This window comes from Medicago sativa, chromosome 7 (genome assembly GCF_051527215.1).
Source record: "Medicago sativa cultivar Bolivia chromosome 7, Bolivia_mono, whole genome shotgun sequence".
Taxonomy (NCBI): domain Eukaryota; kingdom Viridiplantae; phylum Streptophyta; class Magnoliopsida; order Fabales; family Fabaceae; genus Medicago; species Medicago sativa.
This window is the reverse complement of record NC_140755.1, coordinates 90,453,851-90,476,140: the sequence shown is the minus strand read 5'-3', so window position 1 is coordinate 90,476,140 and position 22,290 is coordinate 90,453,851. Positions and strand designations below refer to the sequence as shown.

At 32.3% G+C, this 22,290-nt stretch overlaps 1 protein-coding gene and 1 long non-coding RNA gene across 2 annotated transcripts; both read left to right on the top strand.

Annotated features, from left to right (window-relative positions):
* Positions 1-130: 130 nt before the first annotated feature.
* LOC146910091 (uncharacterized) lies at positions 131-3,420 on the top strand. The gene is made up of 4 exons (XR_015020012.1): positions 131-1,623; positions 1,931-1,999; positions 2,441-2,517; positions 3,136-3,420. It is a non-coding gene; the product is annotated as an uncharacterized LOC146910091 (long non-coding RNA).
* Positions 3,421-11,960: 8,540 nt separating this feature from the next.
* LOC146910090 (selenocysteine methyltransferase-like) lies at positions 11,961-17,846 on the top strand. Its single transcript, XM_085726127.1, has 7 exons — positions 11,961-12,144; positions 12,958-13,014; positions 13,478-13,707; positions 14,116-14,245; positions 14,526-14,729; positions 15,251-15,322; positions 17,397-17,846. Exons 1-7 carry the CDS (start codon positions 11,980-11,982, stop codon positions 17,559-17,561), a joined length of 1,023 nt encoding a protein of 340 aa, XP_085582253.1. The 5' UTR covers positions 11,961-11,979; the 3' UTR covers positions 17,562-17,846.
* Positions 17,847-22,290: the final 4,444 nt, after the last annotated feature.

The following is a 22,290-nucleotide window of genomic DNA, read 5'->3' as shown; positions in this document are numbered from 1 at the left end:
AGCTAAGCCAGGGAATCCCCCTGGCAAATTGAAAGGGAACGCTTTTAGCAAAAATAGGGGTGTGCCCCTCGCAAATTGCAAGCAGCCCCTGGCTTATTATTTCCCCTTTATTTTATTTTTTTAACAAAACACCACACATTCTTTTATCTCTTCTTTTACACCAATTGTTATCACACCTTCTCTCTCCAAAACAACAGCACCGTACGCTTCTCTTCTTCTTCTCCATGATAACCACCACCACCAACTTCCAGCCACAGTTACTTCTCCGTCCGACCTCCTTTGACAACCCCACCACAACCATTAAATTCTTTTCTTCTTCCTCTTCAATAACCACTAATTTATTTTTAGATTGGTGAGAGTTTGAAATACCCAAATCACCACCTTCTCTCTTACTTTCCAGCCACCATTGACCTCATTTGGATAAACAAAGCTGATAACCTTATTCTCTATTATGTCCACAACCAAAACCCCCAATTTATTTCGGGATTGGAGAACTTTGACCGGGGACCACCGAGTCGGAAACCTCAGCAGCCGTACCAGAGTTCCTGCCGCCGCTCCGGAAAACCCATTTGTAGCATTTTATCCTTTTTGCTTCATTTGGGTGAGTTCTATCTTTTTGCTCTTCTTTTTTAAAAACAATTTAATATTTGTAAAATGAATATTGCATAGAAGAAATATTAGTATGGAAGAATAACTAGAAGTGGGGAACGTGTTTATGAATGTTTGCAGGGCTGTCAATTTATAGAATAGAAAAGATGGTGGATCCATCTGTATGATGGAATGAATTAATTTTTTTATATGCTATGATTCCTTTAAATTGTAGAATGGAAACCAAGCTAACTAATGTCTTTTTCAGTCTAAAGTTAGATTTTATGGAGTGGTCTCTAAATTCTGCTATCACTATTAGTTATTGCATTGCTATTAATGTTGACAATATGACCGAGTTCTCTCTGCAGACACAATATCTAGTGGAAAATAGCAAGTGTAGTGGGTGGGATATAGCTAGCTATATCACAAATTAAGAAGACACAAGTAGTATGTCCAGTATTTTTATTTTTAAGGACTTTTATATATTTTCTGGTTTTTTAAGAAGCCATCAAATTAAGCATGTTGTGTTTGTTTGATTGATGATTTTAAATATGCCAAATTCAGATGATATTAGTAATTTATGAATTAGAAAGCTTGTGTTTAATTTTTAAAGAATATTATGTTAAGTTGTTTTTGATCAAAGTGATGTTTAATTTGCAAATTTATCCGTGTATTAAATGTGTGTGTATTATGTTTAATCTAGCTCTACTGTGCTAAATCCATCTTCAATGAGGGGAACTTAGTTCCACCATTCTTCACTCTGTTGAAATTCATTAGTAGTACATGAAAATTACTATACTAATTTAGTATCACATTCAAATATTTGTCTAATTACTTGTAAATGTAGGGAGTCACAGTGCAGTGTGATTGTGACATTTCAGCATAAGTATTAACTATTGTTATATATTTGTGGCAGCCTTTATGTCAATTCTCCACATGTATGAGAGTTTTGGTTGGTGGAGACGAGCGGATTATCTGAAAAAAGTGCATTTTGCCGAGAGCTGGAATGAAATGCATCATTTGCTCATTATGGAAGTAAGATCTTTTGCAACTTTTTTCCTTTAATGTGCTGGTATCTTGTTGTTTAGTACTCAAAAGATATCATCCTGCAAAATCTTAGTAGCAATCTATCCATAAGATTTGTTTTTGAAGAGTCGATAGTTGAAAATACTGTGAATATCAGCACATGAATTACTGAATCTTAGTACCTGTACAAACTGACAGTTCGCTTTTGCTAAATAATCAAAAGTACCATGTTTTACTGAATTACACATTCTAGCATTCCAACCTGTCTGCTTGGTTCTTCAATTTTTGATATGTGTTTATGATTTTGCAAGTGCAGATCACTTTTCAGAATGCGTAGAGAGTCATGCATTTGAAACTTATGACAAATTTATCAAGGAACAAGGAGGTATTTGGGATGTTCTCTCTTTTCTTTTATGTATTAGTAAGAAAGAAATTGTACATGTTAACCGTTTACATGGCAATCTGAAGTAGTGGAATCAAACATAGTTGAGGTAGAGATTGTAGTTGCGACGTTGCCAATTTCATTTAATTTGGAATCCTAATACTTGCATGTTGCATTTAATTTGGTTGATATAGGTTAGGTTGACAGTGGCTGCATTTCTGTTAAATGGATTAAAATATCTTTGCTTCAAACACTTGGAACATTTAGATGCCAGTATAGTCATTTGTGAACTTTCTTAAGGATCTGTGAACCATCAGAGTTGAGAGGAACTTTGGTGTAGTTAGTAACAGAGTCACGAAAATTCAAGTATCATCATATTGTTAGAAGAACTGCAAAGTTGTAATTCTTAAATTTTCAAACTCTTATCTGATATGTTATCTTCAGATGGGAAACTACATAAGGAAAAATGAATTGAAAAAGCGCAGAGAAAAGGATTTGATAGAAGACTTGCTACTATACAAGTAAGACTCGACGACATACATAATTGTTTTCCTTGGTTTCTTTCTTTCTTTAGTTTGGAGTAGCTTCTGTTATTGCCTTAATCGCTTCAGGCTGCTGCTATTTCTTTGTAGCTGATGTTGTAGGTTGTTCAATTGTTTTTTTTTTGTAGCATTTAGTTCCCTCTGGTCTCAAATGGGAGGGTAGTGGCTGTTCTCTAGTGTTGAGGTTTAGAGTTCCTTTGCTCTTGAACCTTTTAGAAACAATGTTTTAAGTTATAATTCAATTTTTAGGACATAATGTTTTTAAATGGAGTGGAGAATGCAACACCTCAATATTTATAACTTTTATTTGTTATTCATGTAAATTGATTCATTTGTTTGTCTCTGATTTAACTAGAATAGTTGTAAAAGATGTAGTTATTTTTTCACTAGTAACATTTTTGAATTATTTAGCATATTGAGGTTTAATGTCAGAAGGCATAGGGGTAATATTCAAGAGTAAGAACTTAATCGTTTTTCATATCTTTAACTCTTTAATATATGGCATTGATGCAATTGACGGAAAATATTCTAAGTGAGTTTGTAGTAGAATTCTTAGAATACTTTGATATTCATTATGTCTTTAATGGAATGATTTAGGTATATTCGCATTTTTAACTTCTCAAGCTTGGACTGATACGGACATCTAATACTCAACAATTGAAGCACTTGATTTGGTACACATCCAAAGACAATGATTTTGAGTTAATATTTCTGTAGCTATTTCAATTAATAAATCAACTTTGTTATTTACCAATGGAGTTTTATAGTCCCCATACATTTGTGTTGTTGCAATCATATATATAAAAAAATTGACTATGTTTGATGTCTTCGTTATCCTTAATTTGTTTTATTCATAAATGAATGATGTTATACTATTGTTTATATCTTGTAATTTTGTAATATGTATTTAGGTTTGTGTTTTTGTTTTGTTGAAGTTAATTTGTATAATTTTTTGAAGTTAATTTTAAAATGTTTTTTTAAATTATTCTAATTATTAAATTTTAATATTTTGATTTTTTAAACATTTAAAAAACGTTTTTTTAAAAAATATTCGTACACATTTTGCCAGGGGTTAATCCCTGGCAATTTCCCTGGCATGTTTTGAAAATGACTGATGTGATCATCTGCAAAAGCCTGCAATGCGGCAGAGAAGTCTGCAATCATGCAGACACAATTTGCTAGGGGTTGAGCCAGGGCTTGTGCCAGGAGCGCATTTGCCAGGAGCTAAACCCCTGGCAGGGTCATTTGCGATGAGCAGATTTGCTGGCGATTCTGCTCCTGGCAAAACTCCTGGCAAACGTCCATTTGCCAAGGATTTCTGCATTTTGCCAGGGTTTCTGCCCCTGGCAAATTACCAGATTTCTTGTAGTGAAACATGTTGAGTTACGTGGTTGCGTTTGTACCATAGTCCATAAATAGTATATTGAGGAGTGTGAATTCACTTAAGCAAATTACTTTCAGTTCTGGTGATGAAGTTTATAGAGGTGCCGGAAGATAGACCGAAGACTCTAATAGTTATTGTTGGTTTGATAAGAAATTTATTCATAAGATGCTTAAAGATGAAGTAAATGGACAACGACAGCTTATAATTATGTAGGGTTATTTTATTTAAAGTTAATTTTATAATGTTATTAGTTAATTCATTTGTACAAACGATGTATAATTTCTTATTTAAAATTTGTTTTTATGTAATGTCGATATTATACACCGGGTTTAGAGTAGTTATATGTTGGGTTTTAGAGTCAAAAGCTATTATTTGGTAGGATTGTGGAGAAGATAATGAGTCTAGAACGATTAAACCAAGCAGGCAAAGTGTTGATGTTGTGCAAAACAACCAAAACAGATATGGTTGAGCCAGAAAAACCCATCATCACACTGCACCGTATCATTACCATTATTATTATCATTTCATTTTAAAAAATATAACCATAATTAGTTTTCTCCAATTCAATTCTAGCCATTTGTTTCATCTTCCTTCAATAATTACACATATGTAGTCCCCTCCAATTTAATTCAGTCTTTCATTTCATTTCCTTCAAACACTAAGAAACAAACAGAGAGAAATGACAGAGAAGATCAAAGGCAAAGGAAAGTGGTCGGAGCTAAGTTTGTAAGCGTGTTTGATTTAGCAACTTCTATTATTGTTATGTGTTGTGTGGAAAGTCTGATCATAAACATTACAATGGAGAGCAAATGCCAAGATTTGGGAGGAAAGTGGGAACAATGTCTTAGAGGAACTTGTTGAAAAGGAAAAAGAAGCTAAGAAATATTGTGACAAGTTAGATAAGCTAAGTAAGAAGTTTGATGAAGAAGAAGGTAAGATAGAAATATTGAACTATAAGATTATGATTTTTCTTCTTCTTCTTAATCAAATACTTGCAATCTTCCATCTTCCAACACCTCTATAATGGAGTTTTCTCCATATCAAGAGTCATTGACTAAACCTCTGAATAATTGCTTGATGAGCTCAAATCTCATATCACTTGGCCAATCTGTTGTTGGTAATTTTGAAATGCTTAGTTTAGAAAGATATTTCGAATACATTTGTAGTTCAATACATTTTATATGCATAGTTACTTTTATAAGTACAATACTCTCTGCGTTGAAAATTTTGTTCATACTTGTTATTTTCAAAGTACAATGCAACATTAAGTAATGATTTGTCAACAATATGATTAGTTATTTATTGTAGAAAGAGAAATAGATGAAATAAGATAATAAATGATTAAGGGCATTGTAAGAAAGAAAAAAAAAGAAGAAATAATGATATGAAAAGTAACAAAATATATTGGTTGTATTGGTATATGGGAAAAGTCATACAAGTAAAACTAGGTGTGTTACTTATGATGTAATGTAAAATTCAATGATTTCATTGGTTTGTGTAATCAACCTTAAATTGTCCGTTAACAAGGAAGGGATGAAGTACAATGTATGCATTAACATAGTAATATCGGCATGCCACGTATTTTAAAGGCTACTTATGCTTTGAACACTAAAATTGTGTAATGAATCAACACTTCCTCTATTTCGAAATACATGTCGCAATTTGACTGTGTGCACTATCATGTAATGTTGATATTATACATTGGGTTTAGAGTGGTTATATATTGAGTTTCAGATTCAAAACCAATTATTTGGTAGGATTGTCGAAAAGATAATAAGTCTGGAAGGATTAAACCAAGCAAGCAAAGCGTTAATGTTGTGCAAAACAACCAAAACAAATATGGTAATTAGTGAGCAAGGCCGTCTTAACAAATTCGTAGGCCCAGTTTTAGTCTCTTAAGGGATGTAAAAATAATTGAATTTTAGGCCCCAAAAAAATAAATAAAGCACTATAAAAGAAAATTATTAATAAAAAGGACTCAAGAGGGACTTGAACCCATGACCTCACATTAAAACATGAGAGGCCGCGCCACCACAGCACTGTGACCAACATGAAAATTTTTCGCTTTAGATTTATATAATTAATAATTTAGTGCTTTACATACCAAAAAAAAAATATCTTGGGCCCCCAAAAATCTGAGGCCCGGTGCCATAGCCCAGCCTCGACGGGCTATGGGCCGGCCCTGTTAGTGAGCCAGAAAAACTCATCATTACACTGCATTGTATCATTACAATTATGATTATCATTTCATTTTTAAAAATATAGCTAGAATTAGTTTTCTCCAATTCAATCCTAGATAAGCTAATTAAGAAGTTTGATGAATAGGAAGCTAGGATAGAAATTGTGCTATAAAGATTATGATTTTTCTTGTTTTTGTTCTTAATTAAATACTTGCAATTGCAAATGATCTTCCAACTCTGGATTCTGGTTATGAAAAATGGCAAAATATAAAGGAAAAAAAAAAGTATCAGAAAAAACTTGAGAAGGCAGAGGGATAGCTTCAAACCTTTGATACAAGCGTGATGAACTCTTCAAGAAGGTCAGGACTGCATATGGTTATTTTAAACAAAAACAGGTAGGTTTGCTTTCGTAATTCTTGATAATTGTTTGAAAAATATACAAAAGGAAACAGTTTCTCGTCGAAATAAACATTAAATAAGAATGAACATGAACATAACAACAACAATAAATCATATTAAAGCATTAAGTAATATTGTGAAGCATGGACACAAACACGGACATGGCACTCACACGGATACATCAACACCGATAAAATTTTAAGAAAATGACATAATCTAATGTAATCTCAAACGTTAGTTGAAAGGTAGGAAGTGGATAGCATTCAGAGTAAACGCCTATGTAATAATCAATCCTGGACTGAATTATACGATGGGCAGGAACCAATTGATAAACAGACCAAAATATAAGTAGAGCGACATGACTATTTACTTTCAAAGTTAGGAAAGCTTGATATGCTCAATTTAATCTCTTATTAGGTAATTATATATCTTATATCGAATCCATGATGTGGTGTATAAGTTCTGGAGACTTCAGGGCTGTCCCAATGTGTTTTTAGGTTTAAAACGAAATTTAAATATAGGTTTTTAAGTGAGATTAGAGAGAATAAGACAAAATTAAAAAAAAATCCATGAGCTCCCTCAATCGAAAGTAATTTTATATGATGTGTGTCCGACACTAATTAAATATGAGTATTTTGTCAACTAGAAATCAAACTTTGTTTTGTCACAACTTCATTAGTGTGTGACATTTTTAATATATATATATATATATGTGTGTGTGTGTGTGTGTGCGCGCGCGCGCGCGCGCGCGTGCGTGCGTGCGTGCGTGCGTGTTGAAAATAATATTTAATATAGACATTATTTACCAATTATTAAAGATCATAAAATAACAAAAATATATTGAAATGATACAAATATAAATTATTTTTTTACTTTTAATAACTTTGATTACGCACTGCTTGTCTTCATATATTTAGAACAATCGACATCGAATTACATACCACTTGAGCTTTGAGTGAACATGTTTACAAAATTTGACGTACGGAAATATTTTCAAAGACAAAAATATGAGGCCTAATATTTTCATCTATTTCTCTTTCTACAATAAATAACTAATCGTATTATTGACAAATCATTACTTAATTTCATCTATTTCTCTTTTTACGATAAATAACTAATCGTATTATTGACAAATCATTACTTAATATTACATTGAACTTTGAAAATAACAAGTAAATATGAACAAAATTTTCAACGCAGGGAGTATTGTATTTATAAAAGTAACTACATATATAAAATGTATTGAGCTACAAATGTATTAGAAATATCTTTTTAGGCTAAACATTTCAAAATTACCAACAATGGATTGTCCAAGGGATATGAGATTTGAGTCACTAAGCAAGTGGTCAGAGGTTTAATCAATGACTTTTGATATGGAGAAAAATTCATTATAGAGGTGCTGGAAGATGCAAGAATGCAAGTATTTAATTAAGAAGAAGAACAAGAAAATCATAATCTTAGAGCACAATATTTATATCTTACATTTTTCTTCATCAAACTTCTTACTTAGCTTATCTAACTTGTCACAATATTTCTTATCTTCTTTTTCCTTTTCAGCAAGTTCCTTTGACACCTTGTTCCAACTTTCCTCCTTTTCAGCAAGTTCCTTTGAGACCTTGTTCCAACTTTCCTCCCAAATCTCGGCATTTGCTCTACAATATAATGTTTATGATCAAACTTTCCACACAACACATAATAATACTAGAAGTTACTAAATCAGACACACTTACAAACTTAGCTCTGAAGACTTTCCTTTGCCTTTCATCTTCTCTGCCATTTCTCTTTGTTTGTTTCTTAGTGTTTGAAGGAAAGGAAATGAGCGACTGGATTAAATTGGAGGGGACTATATGTTATGTATATATAATTATTGAATGAAGATGAAACAAATGACTGAGATTGAATTGGAGAAAACTAATTATGGCTATGTTTTTTAAAATGAAATGATAATGATATTGGTAATATGATACGGTGCAGTGTGATGATGAGTTTTTTTGGCTCACTAATTGCCATATTTGTTTTGGTTGTTTTGTACAACATCAACACTTTGCTTGCTTGGTTTAATCCCTCCGAACTAATTATCTTTTTAACAATCCTACCAAATAATAGCTTTTGAATCTGAAACGCAATGTATATTCACTCTAAACCCGATGTATAATATCAACATTACATGATAACAAAATTTAAATAAGAAATTATACAATATTTGTACAAATGAAATAACTAATAACATTATAAAATTAATGTTAAATAAAACATCCCTATATAATTATAAGCTAGCATTGTCCATTTGCTTCATTTTAAGTATTTTATGAATAAAGTTCTTACCAAGGACATTACAACACTGATGTGCACAATATTATATCTATATGAAAACTTCATGTTTACATACATTTTGCAAATGAGTACTCTTATATTTGTTGATCATATAATATGTAACACATGGCAAAAGTGTCCATTTCAGTATAAAAAAAGGTCAAATTATATAACGCATATAGTGCACACGGTCAAAAACAATATCTTATATACTAAAATTTATCATCATATATATTAGTATAAGAAAAGTCAAATTATGTTACGTGAATAATGGACACGGTCAAATTGCGACATGTATTTTGAAACAGTTGGAGTATTGATTTATTACACAATTTCAGTGCTCAAAGCATAAGAAACCCTTTAAAATACCAGACATGTTGATATTAGCATGTTAATACATACATTGTACTTCATTCCTTCCTTGGTAACGATCAGTTTAAGGTTGTTTACCCAAACCACAAACCAGTGAAATCATTGAATTTTGCATGACATCGTAAGTAACACACCTAGTTTTACTTGTATGACTTTTTCCACGTACCATTACAACCAATATATTTTGTTACTTTTTATATCATTATTTCTCTTTTTCTTACAACGCCCTTAATTATTTATCATCTCATTTAATCTATTTCTCTTTTTACAATAAATAACTAATCATTTTATTGACAAATCTTTTTTTACAAACGTATTATTGACCAATCATTACTTAATGTTGCATTCAATTTTGAAAATAAGAAGTAAGTATGAACAAAATTTTCAACGCAAGAAGTATTGTACTTATAAAAGTAACTATGCATATAAAATGTATTGAGCTACAAATGTATTCAAAATATCTTTCTAAACTAAGCATTTCAAAATTACCAATGATAGATTGTTCAAGTGATATGAGATTTGAGCTCATCAAGCAAATGGTCAGAGGTTTAGTCAATGACTCTTGATATGGAGAAAATTCCATTAGAAGATGAGAACTCACCTTTTATGTTGAACATCTCTGGTGAAGATTAGTCGATGTAAAACTATTTTACATCGACATCTTTTTTTTAACAGCCAAGACAATATACTTTTATTCAATACCATAAGATTTAAGTACAAGTGGTCCTACACCCTAAATTAGAGAATAAGTACAAGTAGTACTTACACACTAAAATAATTCTAGTATTCTATCACTTCCCAATACAAGTTTTAGAGTTTAGATACCATTCATTAAATAAAGAAGCATATCGTAATTTATTATTTCCTAAAAACAATGGACACACTCACACACAAGTGTGTTATCTCTTCTATGACCTCTTTCCCCTTGGTCACTTTAAGCAAAAATTACCATCCTAATTCTATATTTTTTTTTGAACAAGCTAAATTAACCCACCCAAATTAGCACATCCTAATTTTATACTATTATCTCATTTTCTCAAAAAAATAAAAATAAAGTTAGTCAATATAAGTTTTTTTAGACAAATTCTAAAATAAAATACAATTATATATTAAGTCTGAAATTAATTATAAATCTTTTCATCTATTTTAATTAAATCACATTACAGAAAATATTATGTACCCCCTTCAAAAAAAATAAAAAATATTATAAATCTCTCATCCATTGAATATTCTTGCAATGGTCGTGCCGTACACACGACGAACATTAATGCTCATATTATCCAAATTTAGATTTGGAGGCTGTAAAATTGTTGAATGCGTTGAGTTTTCCGGACCGAAAAATTTAAGGAGTATCAAGGTTGGATCAATTCATGCTGCATTATCAAGGTACCACAATCCATTAAATTCGAGTATATTTTTCATTAGGCGATGGACATATGATGTCATTGACAGATTGAAATACACACAATGAACGTCAAAGCTAATATGTTATCCAAGTTTAACTGTAAAGGTAGTAAAAAACTTAAGCGTGTTGTGTTTTTTAATGAAAAATGTGACAACAATTGTGTTTGAGGTACTCAATGAATGTCTCCAATATCATGTTATACATCTTTTGGTCTCTGAAACTTTTTTTTTTTTGAGGGATTGGTCTCTGAAACTTGAGGATGCCACCTTTAAGGTATAGTCGCCTTAGACCAGTTTTTTGATTAAATGTTGGCACCATAGCTTGTGTGTGTGTTGTTTTTTAATAATATTGTTAAGGTTAGTATAGGATTTTAGCCTCTATGAATATATTAATTTTGTTTTTAATTCTTCTAATTTTCTTTTTCAAATAATGATCATTTAAATATTTTTTATCAATATTTTTAATGCAAAATTATTTGATGTAATTTTTTTTGCATTGTCAATAATCACAAATCATCATTTTTATGACTTTTAAGATAGACATAATGGAAGTCAAAAACATTTTTTTTTCTTTCAAAGGAAGTTAAAAACTTTTAATCAACCAACGATTATAAATTATTGACAATGTGTATATGAATTACTCCATCTATATTAAAATGATTATCTTTTAAGGTTTTTACACATAATCATTTTTCGCATGAATTCATTGATATATTCTCTCATATTAAAACACATAATTGTGGAAAATTGTTTGAATAGCTATGCTCGTAAGATAGGTTCATGTGACGCGTTACATGCAGAGATGTGGGACATGTATATTGGTATGGATATGGCTCGGAGAAAGGGGATCACACACCTGCAAGTGGAAAGCGATTCATCATTTTTAGTTGACATGGTAACAGGGAAATGTAACATTAATGGAAATGTTTCTACCTTGATTCGATGCATTCGTGACCTAAAAAATGTGAGTTGGCATGTTCATATCAACCATACATGGTGTGAAGGAAATAGATCAGCAGATTGACTTGCTAATTTTAGTCTATCTTTGGACACCTTTGATTTATACATGATTCCGACTCCTCCTAGAGAACTTAACGTCTCCTTTTCGATGATATTTCTGGCACTTGTATGTCTCGAAATGTTTGATTAATCGCTTAGTTTTCTTTTTCTTGGACTCTGCCCTCTTTTTGTAAAAAAAAAAAAAAAAAGAAACACATAATTGTCACATTAGTTAATTAATTAGTTAATGCAACAACATATCATTAATTTCTTTTCTTCATTTTTTAATCCAATCAAAAAATCTATTAAACAAAATTACGTTACACTAGTTATCTCATATAAAACCACTCTTTTCCCTTTTCTTCTCTCCCCTCCTTTGTCGGCGTGAAAATGTCGTCGTCACTGATATCGGATTTCCTCCATCGAGCCGGCGGAACCGCCATCATCGACGGTGGTTTAGCGACTGAGCTTGAACGCCATGGCGCCGACCTCAACGATCCCCTTTGGAGCGCCAAATGCCTCATTTCTATTCCTCAGTCTCATCTCATTCGTCAGGTACTCACTCTTCCTCCTTCATCCTCACCATTTCATCTCTTAGGTTCATTCATATAAGTGCCATTGTACATGTATACAACCATGTCATCTCTCATTACGATGCTGTGAATTCATTTTCGTTTTTCCCTGTAGTTGTATACAAATAGTGATCTTAGGGTTTAATTAACCTAATTTTATTCCTTTTTTATATGTATCATTTATTTATGAACTTTTATGGAAATTGTTAATTGTTCTAAGGTTTAAATATGATTTTAGTCCATGCAATTATAATGTTTTTTTTTTTTTTTTTCTGTTTTTGTTTAGATCGGTCCTTACAAATTCAATTGCTTTTAGTGACCCAATAAACTTACGCCACATAGTCCAATAAGCTGACGTCAGGGACTCTGTTTGGATAAACAGCTTATTTGCGTCTAATAGCACAAGCACTTATCATGATAAGAGCTTATGTGTAAGCTTGCATAAGCTATTTTTATAGCATAAGATAGAATAACGTTAAATTGTTTTTGTATATGTTTAAGTTGTTTTTATCAGCTATATTGAAGAACTTACGAAAATAAGTTAAAAAAGGTTATGAAAATTGTTATAAGTTCTCTCAAACAGTCTCACAAAATTTATGCCAATAGGTAAGCTCAAATAAGTCATTTCAAACGGGCCCTAAAAGCAACAGTTTTTTAAATTTGCAGGGACTGAATTTAAACAAAAAAACATACCGAGTCTAAATCCAAAAAACATATTTAAACCTTGTTTGGACTTGATTGAATGATGCTCTGTTACTAATCAAAATGATCACTGATCATGCTTTCTGTTGCACAGGTGCACCTTGATTACTTGGAAAATGGTGCAGACATTATAACCACAGCTTCTTATCAAGTGAGTTCTGTTTACTTAGGCTTTGTTTGGGACTTTGGAGGGGAGGGGAAGGGAGGGCCTTGGGGGATGGCAAATATAGGGGAAAAGACAGTAATCTTTCACATTTTTTGATAGAGTATTTTTTTTAGAGAATGATAAATTAATGCTTATGATTAATACATTTTTAATTTCAAGAATATTATAACAACATAGATTAAATTTTAAGAATTCATATAAACCCTCCTCCAATACAAATTTTGAGTTCCCCCAAACGAGGAGGATTTTGTATTATGAAGAAAAATGAACCTCCTAAAGTCCTGCCCTCCCAATGTTCTCTATTTATTCCACTTGCTCCTTCCTTTTTTCCAAAGCCTTCCCCTCTGAACTCGCAAACAAAGCCTAGAGTGTGTTGTGTCTTTAGTTCTGTGTTTTTTGTGTTACTAATAAAACCTGAGGCTGAAGAAGTGTTCTGTGATGTGCATAGGCCACCATTCAAGGTTTTAAGGAAAAAGGATTTTCTAATGAAGAAGGTGAAAAAATGCTCAGAAGAAGTGTTGAAATTGCTCGTGAGGCTCGCGATTTGTATTATGAACGATGTGCTGCGTGTTCTTCGGGTAGTGATGCTGATGATAGAATCCTCAAGAAACGCCCTATCTTGATTGCAGCGTCAGTTGGGAGTTATGGAGCTTATTTGGCTGATGGATCAGAGTACAGGTGAAATTTTCTAAGATCTCTGGTATTTAGCCGAATCTGTTTATTTATTTTATTCTCTTTCTGTTTGTGCTATTGATTTTATTTGTTATCTTATCTATTACGTAGTCCATTTATTGATTAACAATCAAAATGATATTATGATATGTTTCTTTTCCAAGGTTGTGTTTAGCCTCTTGGTATCAGTTATTCTGGAACAAATTTTGTTCATTTGTAAAAGAAGCACTATCATAAGGTTGTCTGAAATAATGAGTTCATCTTGCATGTGATTGTGTGTATGTTTTGGTACTATTTCTTCATAAAATAGAATCATTAATGTTTTAGAATGCTTGAGATTTGATCAACTGTTGTTAGAACTTATAAAAATCACATTTTTCACGATTGCTATGCTTCTTGACATGTTCCTGGCAGTGGGAATTATGGTGATGCTATCACATTGAAAACTCTCAAAGATTTTCATCGGAGAAGAGTTCAAGTTTTGGCAGATGCAGGTGCAGACCTGCTTGCATTTGAAACAATTCCAAATAAGATTGAAGCTCAGGTATTCTAGAAGCTTTGTACAGTCAAATGCTAAATCTACCCTCTATCATATTTTTATTTGTTCTTTCAGAAGAAAGTTTTTGAATATTTACCCACATTTTGTCTATCTTTTAAGAATCTTTTTGCTAAATCTACCCACAATTTGTCTATGTCTTAAGAATGTTTTTGCTAAATCTACCCACAATTTGTGTATCTCTTAATAAAGTTTTTGCTTAATCTAACCGTACATTCAAAAAATTGAAGTCTCCACTTACAATTTCATTCTGGTCTTGACTAAACAGGCTTTTGCAGAACTTCTGGAAGAAGAGAACATAAAGGTTCCAGCATGGTTTTGTTTTAATTCTAAGGATGGAATTAATGTTGTTAGTGGTGATTCTATGGTGGAATGTGGCTCCATTGCTGAATCATGTAACAAAGTCATTGCTGTCGGAATCAACTGTACCCCACCTAGATTTATACATGGTCTTATACTTTTGCTTAAGAAGGTAGAACCTTAGGTTTCTCTTTTCTGACTGAATGTGCGGGTTGATTGTTGATTTTATTTTTTCTTCATGTATCAAAATATTTTATTTCAAACAACCTCTTACTCTTTTGGAATTTTATTAATTAATGCACTTTCACTTCTAAAAGAGTCGGTGTCTGTCTTGCCAAGCTGCATCCTCGTTGGAAATCATATATTATTTGAATGGATAAAAACAATTGTGGATTTTAATCTGCACATAGACCTATAGATTCATTGAATAATATATTAATATTTTTATTAGTCTAATAGTTTTTGTTAATTAAGATGGCTTATGTAAACGTAGGGTTCTTTGACTACTTAAGATATACACTCATTCGGCCTTCATGTTCATGTGCAACTATGTCTTTTAAAATATTGACAAGGATTTTTTACTTGTTTTATTTGCTATTTTCATGTAAGAAAATATGTCACTGTTGATAAATTATTGGCTTGCATTTTATCTGTGTGGAACAAACATCCCTGATACACATATAATTTGTTCAGGTGACTACAAAACCAATTGCTATATATCCAAACAGCGGGGAAACTTATGATGGTGAACGAAAGGAGTGGATGGTAAGTTCATTTCATCTGGTTGTACTGCTGCATTTTATATTGTTTTTAAATGATTGGTAGTCAAGTTTGTCTTTGAAATTGAACTAAGATCAATTTTCGAAGATAAAAGCTGTGCGATCTCAGTTATATAAAATTTGAACCAATATGCATTGGAAAATTTGGCTGTGGGAGTTATTCTGCCTGAAATATAGAAAACCGTATGCTGTTAAATAAAAGAAGAGTCAAACTTAAGGAATTTTTTAACCCGTGTAACAGAGTGTTGGATAGTGAAGAACAACACTAGAATAAAATAAGCGTAGTGGAGATGAGGATCTTTTGTTGGATGTCTGGTAAGACTAGATGGGATAGGATTATAAATTAGATATGACAATATTAGAGAGTTGGGTTAGCACCGCTAGTGAAAAGATGGTGGAAAATAGGCTTAGGTGGTTTGGACATGTAGAGAGAAGACCAGTAGATTTTGTAGTAAGGAGATAGATCAGATGGAGGATAGTCAGATCTTTAGAGGCAGATGAAGACCTAGAAAAAGTATAAGAGAAACTATTAAAGATTTAGAGATTAATGAGTTGGACCGAAATATGGGTTATGATAGAATATTATGGCGTAATTTAATCCATCTAGCTGACCCCACTTAGTGGGACAAGGCTTGGTTGTTAATGTTATTGTTGTCGTTGTTGTTGTTGTGCCACTATGCTCATCCCTTTTCTTTGCAGTGAAATCATTCTATTCATTTTTATTTAAATAGTAAATCTGATTCAGAGACTGTTGCGTGTAATTTGTCAGTTAAAACAGAATTGTGCTTAGAAGATGGAAGTCGTAGTGTAGTACCAGTAGTTATTAGAAATTCAGAAAGGCAGATTTCACATCCTTTCAATATATAATTATTGTATATACAAATGCAAGTACATGTAAGGAAGATTAAAAAGTTGACGCCAAGAGCAGGGTCTGCCTTTCTGTTATTGCTTTGTGTATACTTTTAAATTGGGCTGAAACTGATTGATTTCTTATTTTACCTCATTCGGCTCAGTGCTAGTTTTGTAGAGCTTTGAATGTGGATTCTTACTGGAAAGATTCAGGTAGGAATCTGTTAAGTTAGGAACCAGAACTACACGAAATGCAGAAATTGTATTATTAATGGAAAAAGCAAGAAATATTATAGAAAATCCCATGTAATCCCAAGAAATATTAAGAAATCATTCTTCCTCTGTCCAACCCTAAGCTAAGGTTCTGACTGAACAAGATGATCGAAGATACCTCCCCCCCAAACACACACCAAACCACCCGTATTGATCAGTTTCCACACAATGGGCTTGGCCAAGCGATTAGTTAATTGCCTGTTTGGGCCCACCTTCTCATAATACTTCTTATACTTGTGAGTTATGAAGCACAGACTCGGATACAGACATGGATATGTCGACACCGATAATAATTTGAGAAAATGACATAATTCAATGTAATCATATGTGTCGGTCTCATGTGGGTGTTGGACTCGATAAGTATTGACACCGGGACACGCCTAATCCGAGGAGTATATGTGCTTCATAGCTTCTGAGATGTGATTTTATACCATTTTGCTCATAATTCAAGTAGATTAGTTATTACTTAATCATGTTTAGCCAACATAATTCTATATTTTCCGGAACACAATGTTAGGGAGTGCATATAACATTGAAAACATGAGACAATGATCGAACCTACGGGGACATGAATGCAGCAAAGTGAAAGTTTGTGCGTGACATTTCTTCATTTTTGAACGACAAATGTTAGTGTTACTATTATTATATTGGAGTTTGTGATCAAACCTTCAACCTCTTTATCACTTCACTCCTTATATCCTCTGTGCGTGACCGTGACCTAACCTTAAGTTGGTTGTCTACTTTATTGTGATTTACAATTTTATATGGACCTTATGCTTTATTACAGTTGATAAGTACTTCATATAGCATGTGCTGATCTTTGAGAGACCGGATATCGAATGGAGATAATTTATTAGAGATTTGATCATTTAAGACAGTAATAACTTGAAATATTTCTTGAATCACGTGATACTGATATTAGGTTGTTCTCGTTGCAGCAAAATACAGGTGTTACAGATAAAGATTTTGTCTCATATGTTAGTAAATGGTGTGAGCTAGGGGCTTGCCTTGTAGGTGGATGCTGTAGAACGACTCCTGTTACCATTAGAGGGATATACAACACACTATACAGCAATCAATCTGCTACTCTTTCCACACAGTGATTGCCCTGTATTCAGAAAGGAGGCAAATGCGGAAAACCAGTCTAATTTATATGTCAAGAATGCCTGCAATGGGTCATGTTGCCACTTTGTGCTGAGATGTGAAGATTAATATGGCCTAGCTGCACTAATAAAATGGCGGCAACATTTCCTTTTTAACACGCACATCAATAGATTGAAAGAGAACGGGTATACTTTTTTTGGCTTGATTCACTTAAAGCTCACAGTGATAGCGTGTCCAAATGAGTGTTGATAAATTTTTGTGGCTAATTAGTAAGATATTCCAAATGCTTGATTGGTTACTGTAACTTATAACATAATTTACCCTTGGAGCTAGTGACCTGAGAATCTCAGTTTGTGCACATTACATTGAACTAGAAGGAAAAGATGTTTTCATTTTATTTTCAATCAATTTTGGAAAAAAAAAATTGCCATTAATTACTTACTACTGCTATTTTAATTTTTCGTTTCAAAATATACACTTATTTTTAGTCTTCTCACAACTTATGGTGCAATAGAAGGACGACAGACTGGTGTGGTTGGATTTTGTGTGTAAGCTTTAATCATGTACATGCACTAGTACTCTTAGAGCTTACATTTTGTCATTGGAGGTTGCTTTATAGGCCTCTCATTTTTGCTCAAAAGCCTTTTCATTTATCTGAACGTAAATTTTGATGGTACAAACTTATCGGATCTTATCTTCTGATCAGCTTTTCTTTTACACAAAGCTATCGGAAACTATTTTCCGACCGGCTTTTTTTAGGGTTGAGCAACTTGCAGGGACTAAAATGCAATCTCCTTTGTCATCTGTGTGGAGTGAAGACATTAATGACTTTATATGAAGGTTTTAGTCTTTTTAGTTGCATCTTAACTGTTTAAATTACATTTATTTGTAATTTTGTGTACAATATAAGGATTGCAATGTAATTGCAACATTGACAAACTTTCTTAACGATATATGATCTAATGGACCATGGTATTTTTGTGATTGATGAAATATCGATCCTTGTCTTCGTATAAATTAATGACAGGATCAAATATAACCAAATTGTTACATGCTATAAAGACAATTGTAGTTGAAAACACAGAACAAACTACTTAAAATATTACCAAGAATTTTTTTTTAAAACAATGTTAGAACAGATGAAATATGAGTTAGCTCAAGAATAATATGGATATAAATTATAGCCTAAATATCATTATTTTGCATTCAAATATAATGTGCATTCTTTTATCTACTGATTGCCAGGATGAATCAAAAACTAAAAAAGAAAAGTAGAAAACTCTTTTATAGTAACTTTTGGTGGGTGAAATACTTTTACCTCAAGTAACAATTTCCATATCAAGCCAATTATGAACTCTTAACCATGTACCAGTCATTTTCCTAGCCTCCCTAGGTGTGTCTCCATTGCAATGTATCATTATAACTTCTATAAGGCTACAGCATGTAGTTCGTGACATTTTCTAATAGGAGAAAACAATCAAGTGGTATACACAGTTGCCTAATTGTACCTTCAACTAGCAGTGATCGTCCGATATGCAGAGAATGGGTTGCATGCTTGGGTGTGTAGTAGTAGGTAGAAAAACTATGGAATTAAATACAACTATATATAAAAAAAAAAAAAAAAAAAGCTTAGAAAATGATATAGACAAGGCATGACAAACAGTGAAAATATTAACTTTGGCATAGTTCAATGAAAATGAGGAAAGGGACTAAACTGTAACCAAAGTTGCTTGGGTGAAAAACCATGTCATTTTTCCACTCCATAGTAAAATACTTCACATCAACACTAGCCTATTAAATCAACCTGATTTTGTTTTTCTCCTCTTCTGGGATTTTGTTTTTCCACAAACTGCAAATCATTTATGTAACTTAAAAATGCAGCAGCTTCAATGCTTCATTTTTGTCCTTATTGTGATTTTGCCAAAGCATATGATCTTGTTCATGCTTCAAGCATGGGTAAATCAGTATTTTAGTATTTTAATACTTGAAATTGTAAGGGTAGGGTCAATCGATTTAATCTTTGTCCTTATGAGCTTAACTCAGTTGGTAGGGACATTACATAGTATATGCAAAGTCCGGGTTTAAACCCCGGACACAGAAAAAAAAAAAACGATTTAATCTTTAAAATTTATTAAATTGTACAATTAAGCCCTTCAAATTAAAAGTATGTCTATTTAGTTTTTTTTTCCTTCCAAATTTGGTACTGAATTTTTAGAGGTTCTATGTCTATCTCAATGCATTAAAAGATTATTGAAGTCAATATGTATGATCTGCTTTGCCATTTAATTGTTGGGGGCCATTCTTGTATCCCATTTATTTATTTATAGGGAAATGATAGATACAATGACAAAATTTATCAAAAAAATTTCAAGACAGTGTATTTGCTAACATCTTTCCTTAATTACACATCATTACCTTCTTTGATTTCCGCCAAATAACAAATTTAATTGGTTGAAACTTTTTCTTGATAAATTCTTGATAAAAATTCTCTAGATAGTAGCAATGCTCTTATTTATAATGTTTCTGCCTCTAAAATCAAGCACATTTTTCTGTTTTCCTAAGACCATAATACTAATTTAGTCATAACAAAAAAAATATATATATTTATATAAATATTTAGTTAACGTTTTATCCTGGTATCAAACTAAAACTAGTCATATCCAAAAAAACTAAAACTAAGTCATGTTACAAGGATATCGACTGCTCCATATTATAATGATCTCATGCGTGCGGTCAAAATAGCATCATGTGATATTTTTTGCTTTCCATTATTCAGAATCCTTGATTTTTGTTAAAGTAATGTACACCAAAAAAATGTTGTTAAAGTAATGGCATCCAAACTAAATATGAGTTGGCAAGTTCAAATCAACCATATATAGCGTGAAGGAAACAGATGGCGGATTGGCTAGCAAATTTTAGTCTATCTTTAGACCCTTTGATTTACATGTTATTGAGACTCCTCCTAGAAAGCTTCAATGTCTCCTTTTTGATGATATTTCTGGCGCTTGCTTGCCTCGAAATGTTCGTTTAATCGCTTAGTTTTTTTTCTTGGACTCAACCCTCTTCTTGTACCAAAAAAAAAGAGTAATGGCATCCATGATTGAGCAATAATAGTAAGTCCAATATTTTGATTATAAAAAAATGTTCAAATTGTTGACCAAGAAAAGGCAAATTATGAGGGGGAGTAATAGGTTGATAGTTACATAAACTTCCTTGATGCTCTTGCACAATTAAAAAACAAAACTAGTAAATATATATTGTGAAAGATTGTCTAAATGTGAGCTAAAATTGACAAAAACGATATGTGCGAAATTATTCTAGATACTCCCTCCATTTCTAAATATAAGCAAAATTGACTTTTTAGGTTCATTCATTTAATGATGTATGTGGTCCAGAAACGGAGGGAGTATATGTTTAGAGAACTTCTTTTCTCATCTTATAACTTTTAAAATTATTTCGGTCTAAACATCCTTAGATGGGAAAAACAATTTTTTTTTCTTTTTCCGAATCAATAAATTCGGAAGAAGGGTACAATTTTAATGAAATGAGTCGAGGCAACAAGATTATAAGGAAATATAAATTGTATATGAAAATGTAGTTGAGAAATTAAAAGCCATAACGTTTACATCCCTTTCACTGCCTGCATTACCAAGTACAAATGTACAACAGGACCAGTAAATCTCTCTCTTTTGCCAGATTGTTAAGAAAATGACAGGCAAGAAAAAGGACATTCTAAATACAAAAGAGTGGGGATGAAAAAATAGAGAGAAGAATCCCAATTTGACACCTTGGAATCAAACGATTATTAAAGAGTGTAGGAGAAAAGGGAGTGTGGTATGTATCAATATCAAGGTTGGAAAAGCAAAAGAAATGGTAAGAGACCCACATTCAACCCTAGAGATGAAGAAATTACTTTAGTCAAAGTAGAATTAAAGATGCATTCTTTGACTACCTCGTTAATCTATCATTATCAACCATTTATAAGTGAGGGCAATCATCACCTTATGAGTCGATTTTGTAGGGTTGTGTCAGATTCAACCACAATTTTTAAGATTGTATTAGATTTTTCGTTAAGATCCATTGAATCATCTGCTATAAGATTCATCTGCTATAAGATTTTCACTATCGAGTCATCCACCATTTATGTCCACAAACCAAGCTCAACTGTGTTTGTCGTGAAAGGTTTGTTAAAGAGTCTCACATCAAACAAAAGATATGAAAAACACACCTCAACCAAAGCTATCATCCTCAACCGTAAAGAAACAAGATCGTTGAGATAAGATTTTTTTCATAGAGAATAGATCTTCGAGAAGGATAAGACTATTAAATTGAAAGAGATAAAAAAGTATATCAATTTAACATTTTTGTGTGATGTAAATATATTTTCTAGTAACGGTCTATAACATAATCATTTACTTGGCAAAGCCTTCATCAATAATCTCGATATCCTTCATTATTGAATCCAATTATAGGGTACCCTGTTGTGGATAAATAGATCCTAATCTTCTTTGACAATGTAGTATCAGGACAAGCCACCTTTCACCTGGCAATTAGAAGATTCAAATTGTAGGGTAAACGCTACTACCCCTTTTAGTTATGCATTGCATGGATAGGGTCCCATTGATATTTAATTTTGATACTACCCTTTGTAGTAAGCATCACTGGCACAATTATTAGAGGAACATAAACTAAAGGAAGAAAACGTGGATGGGTGTGACCTTTCACCTG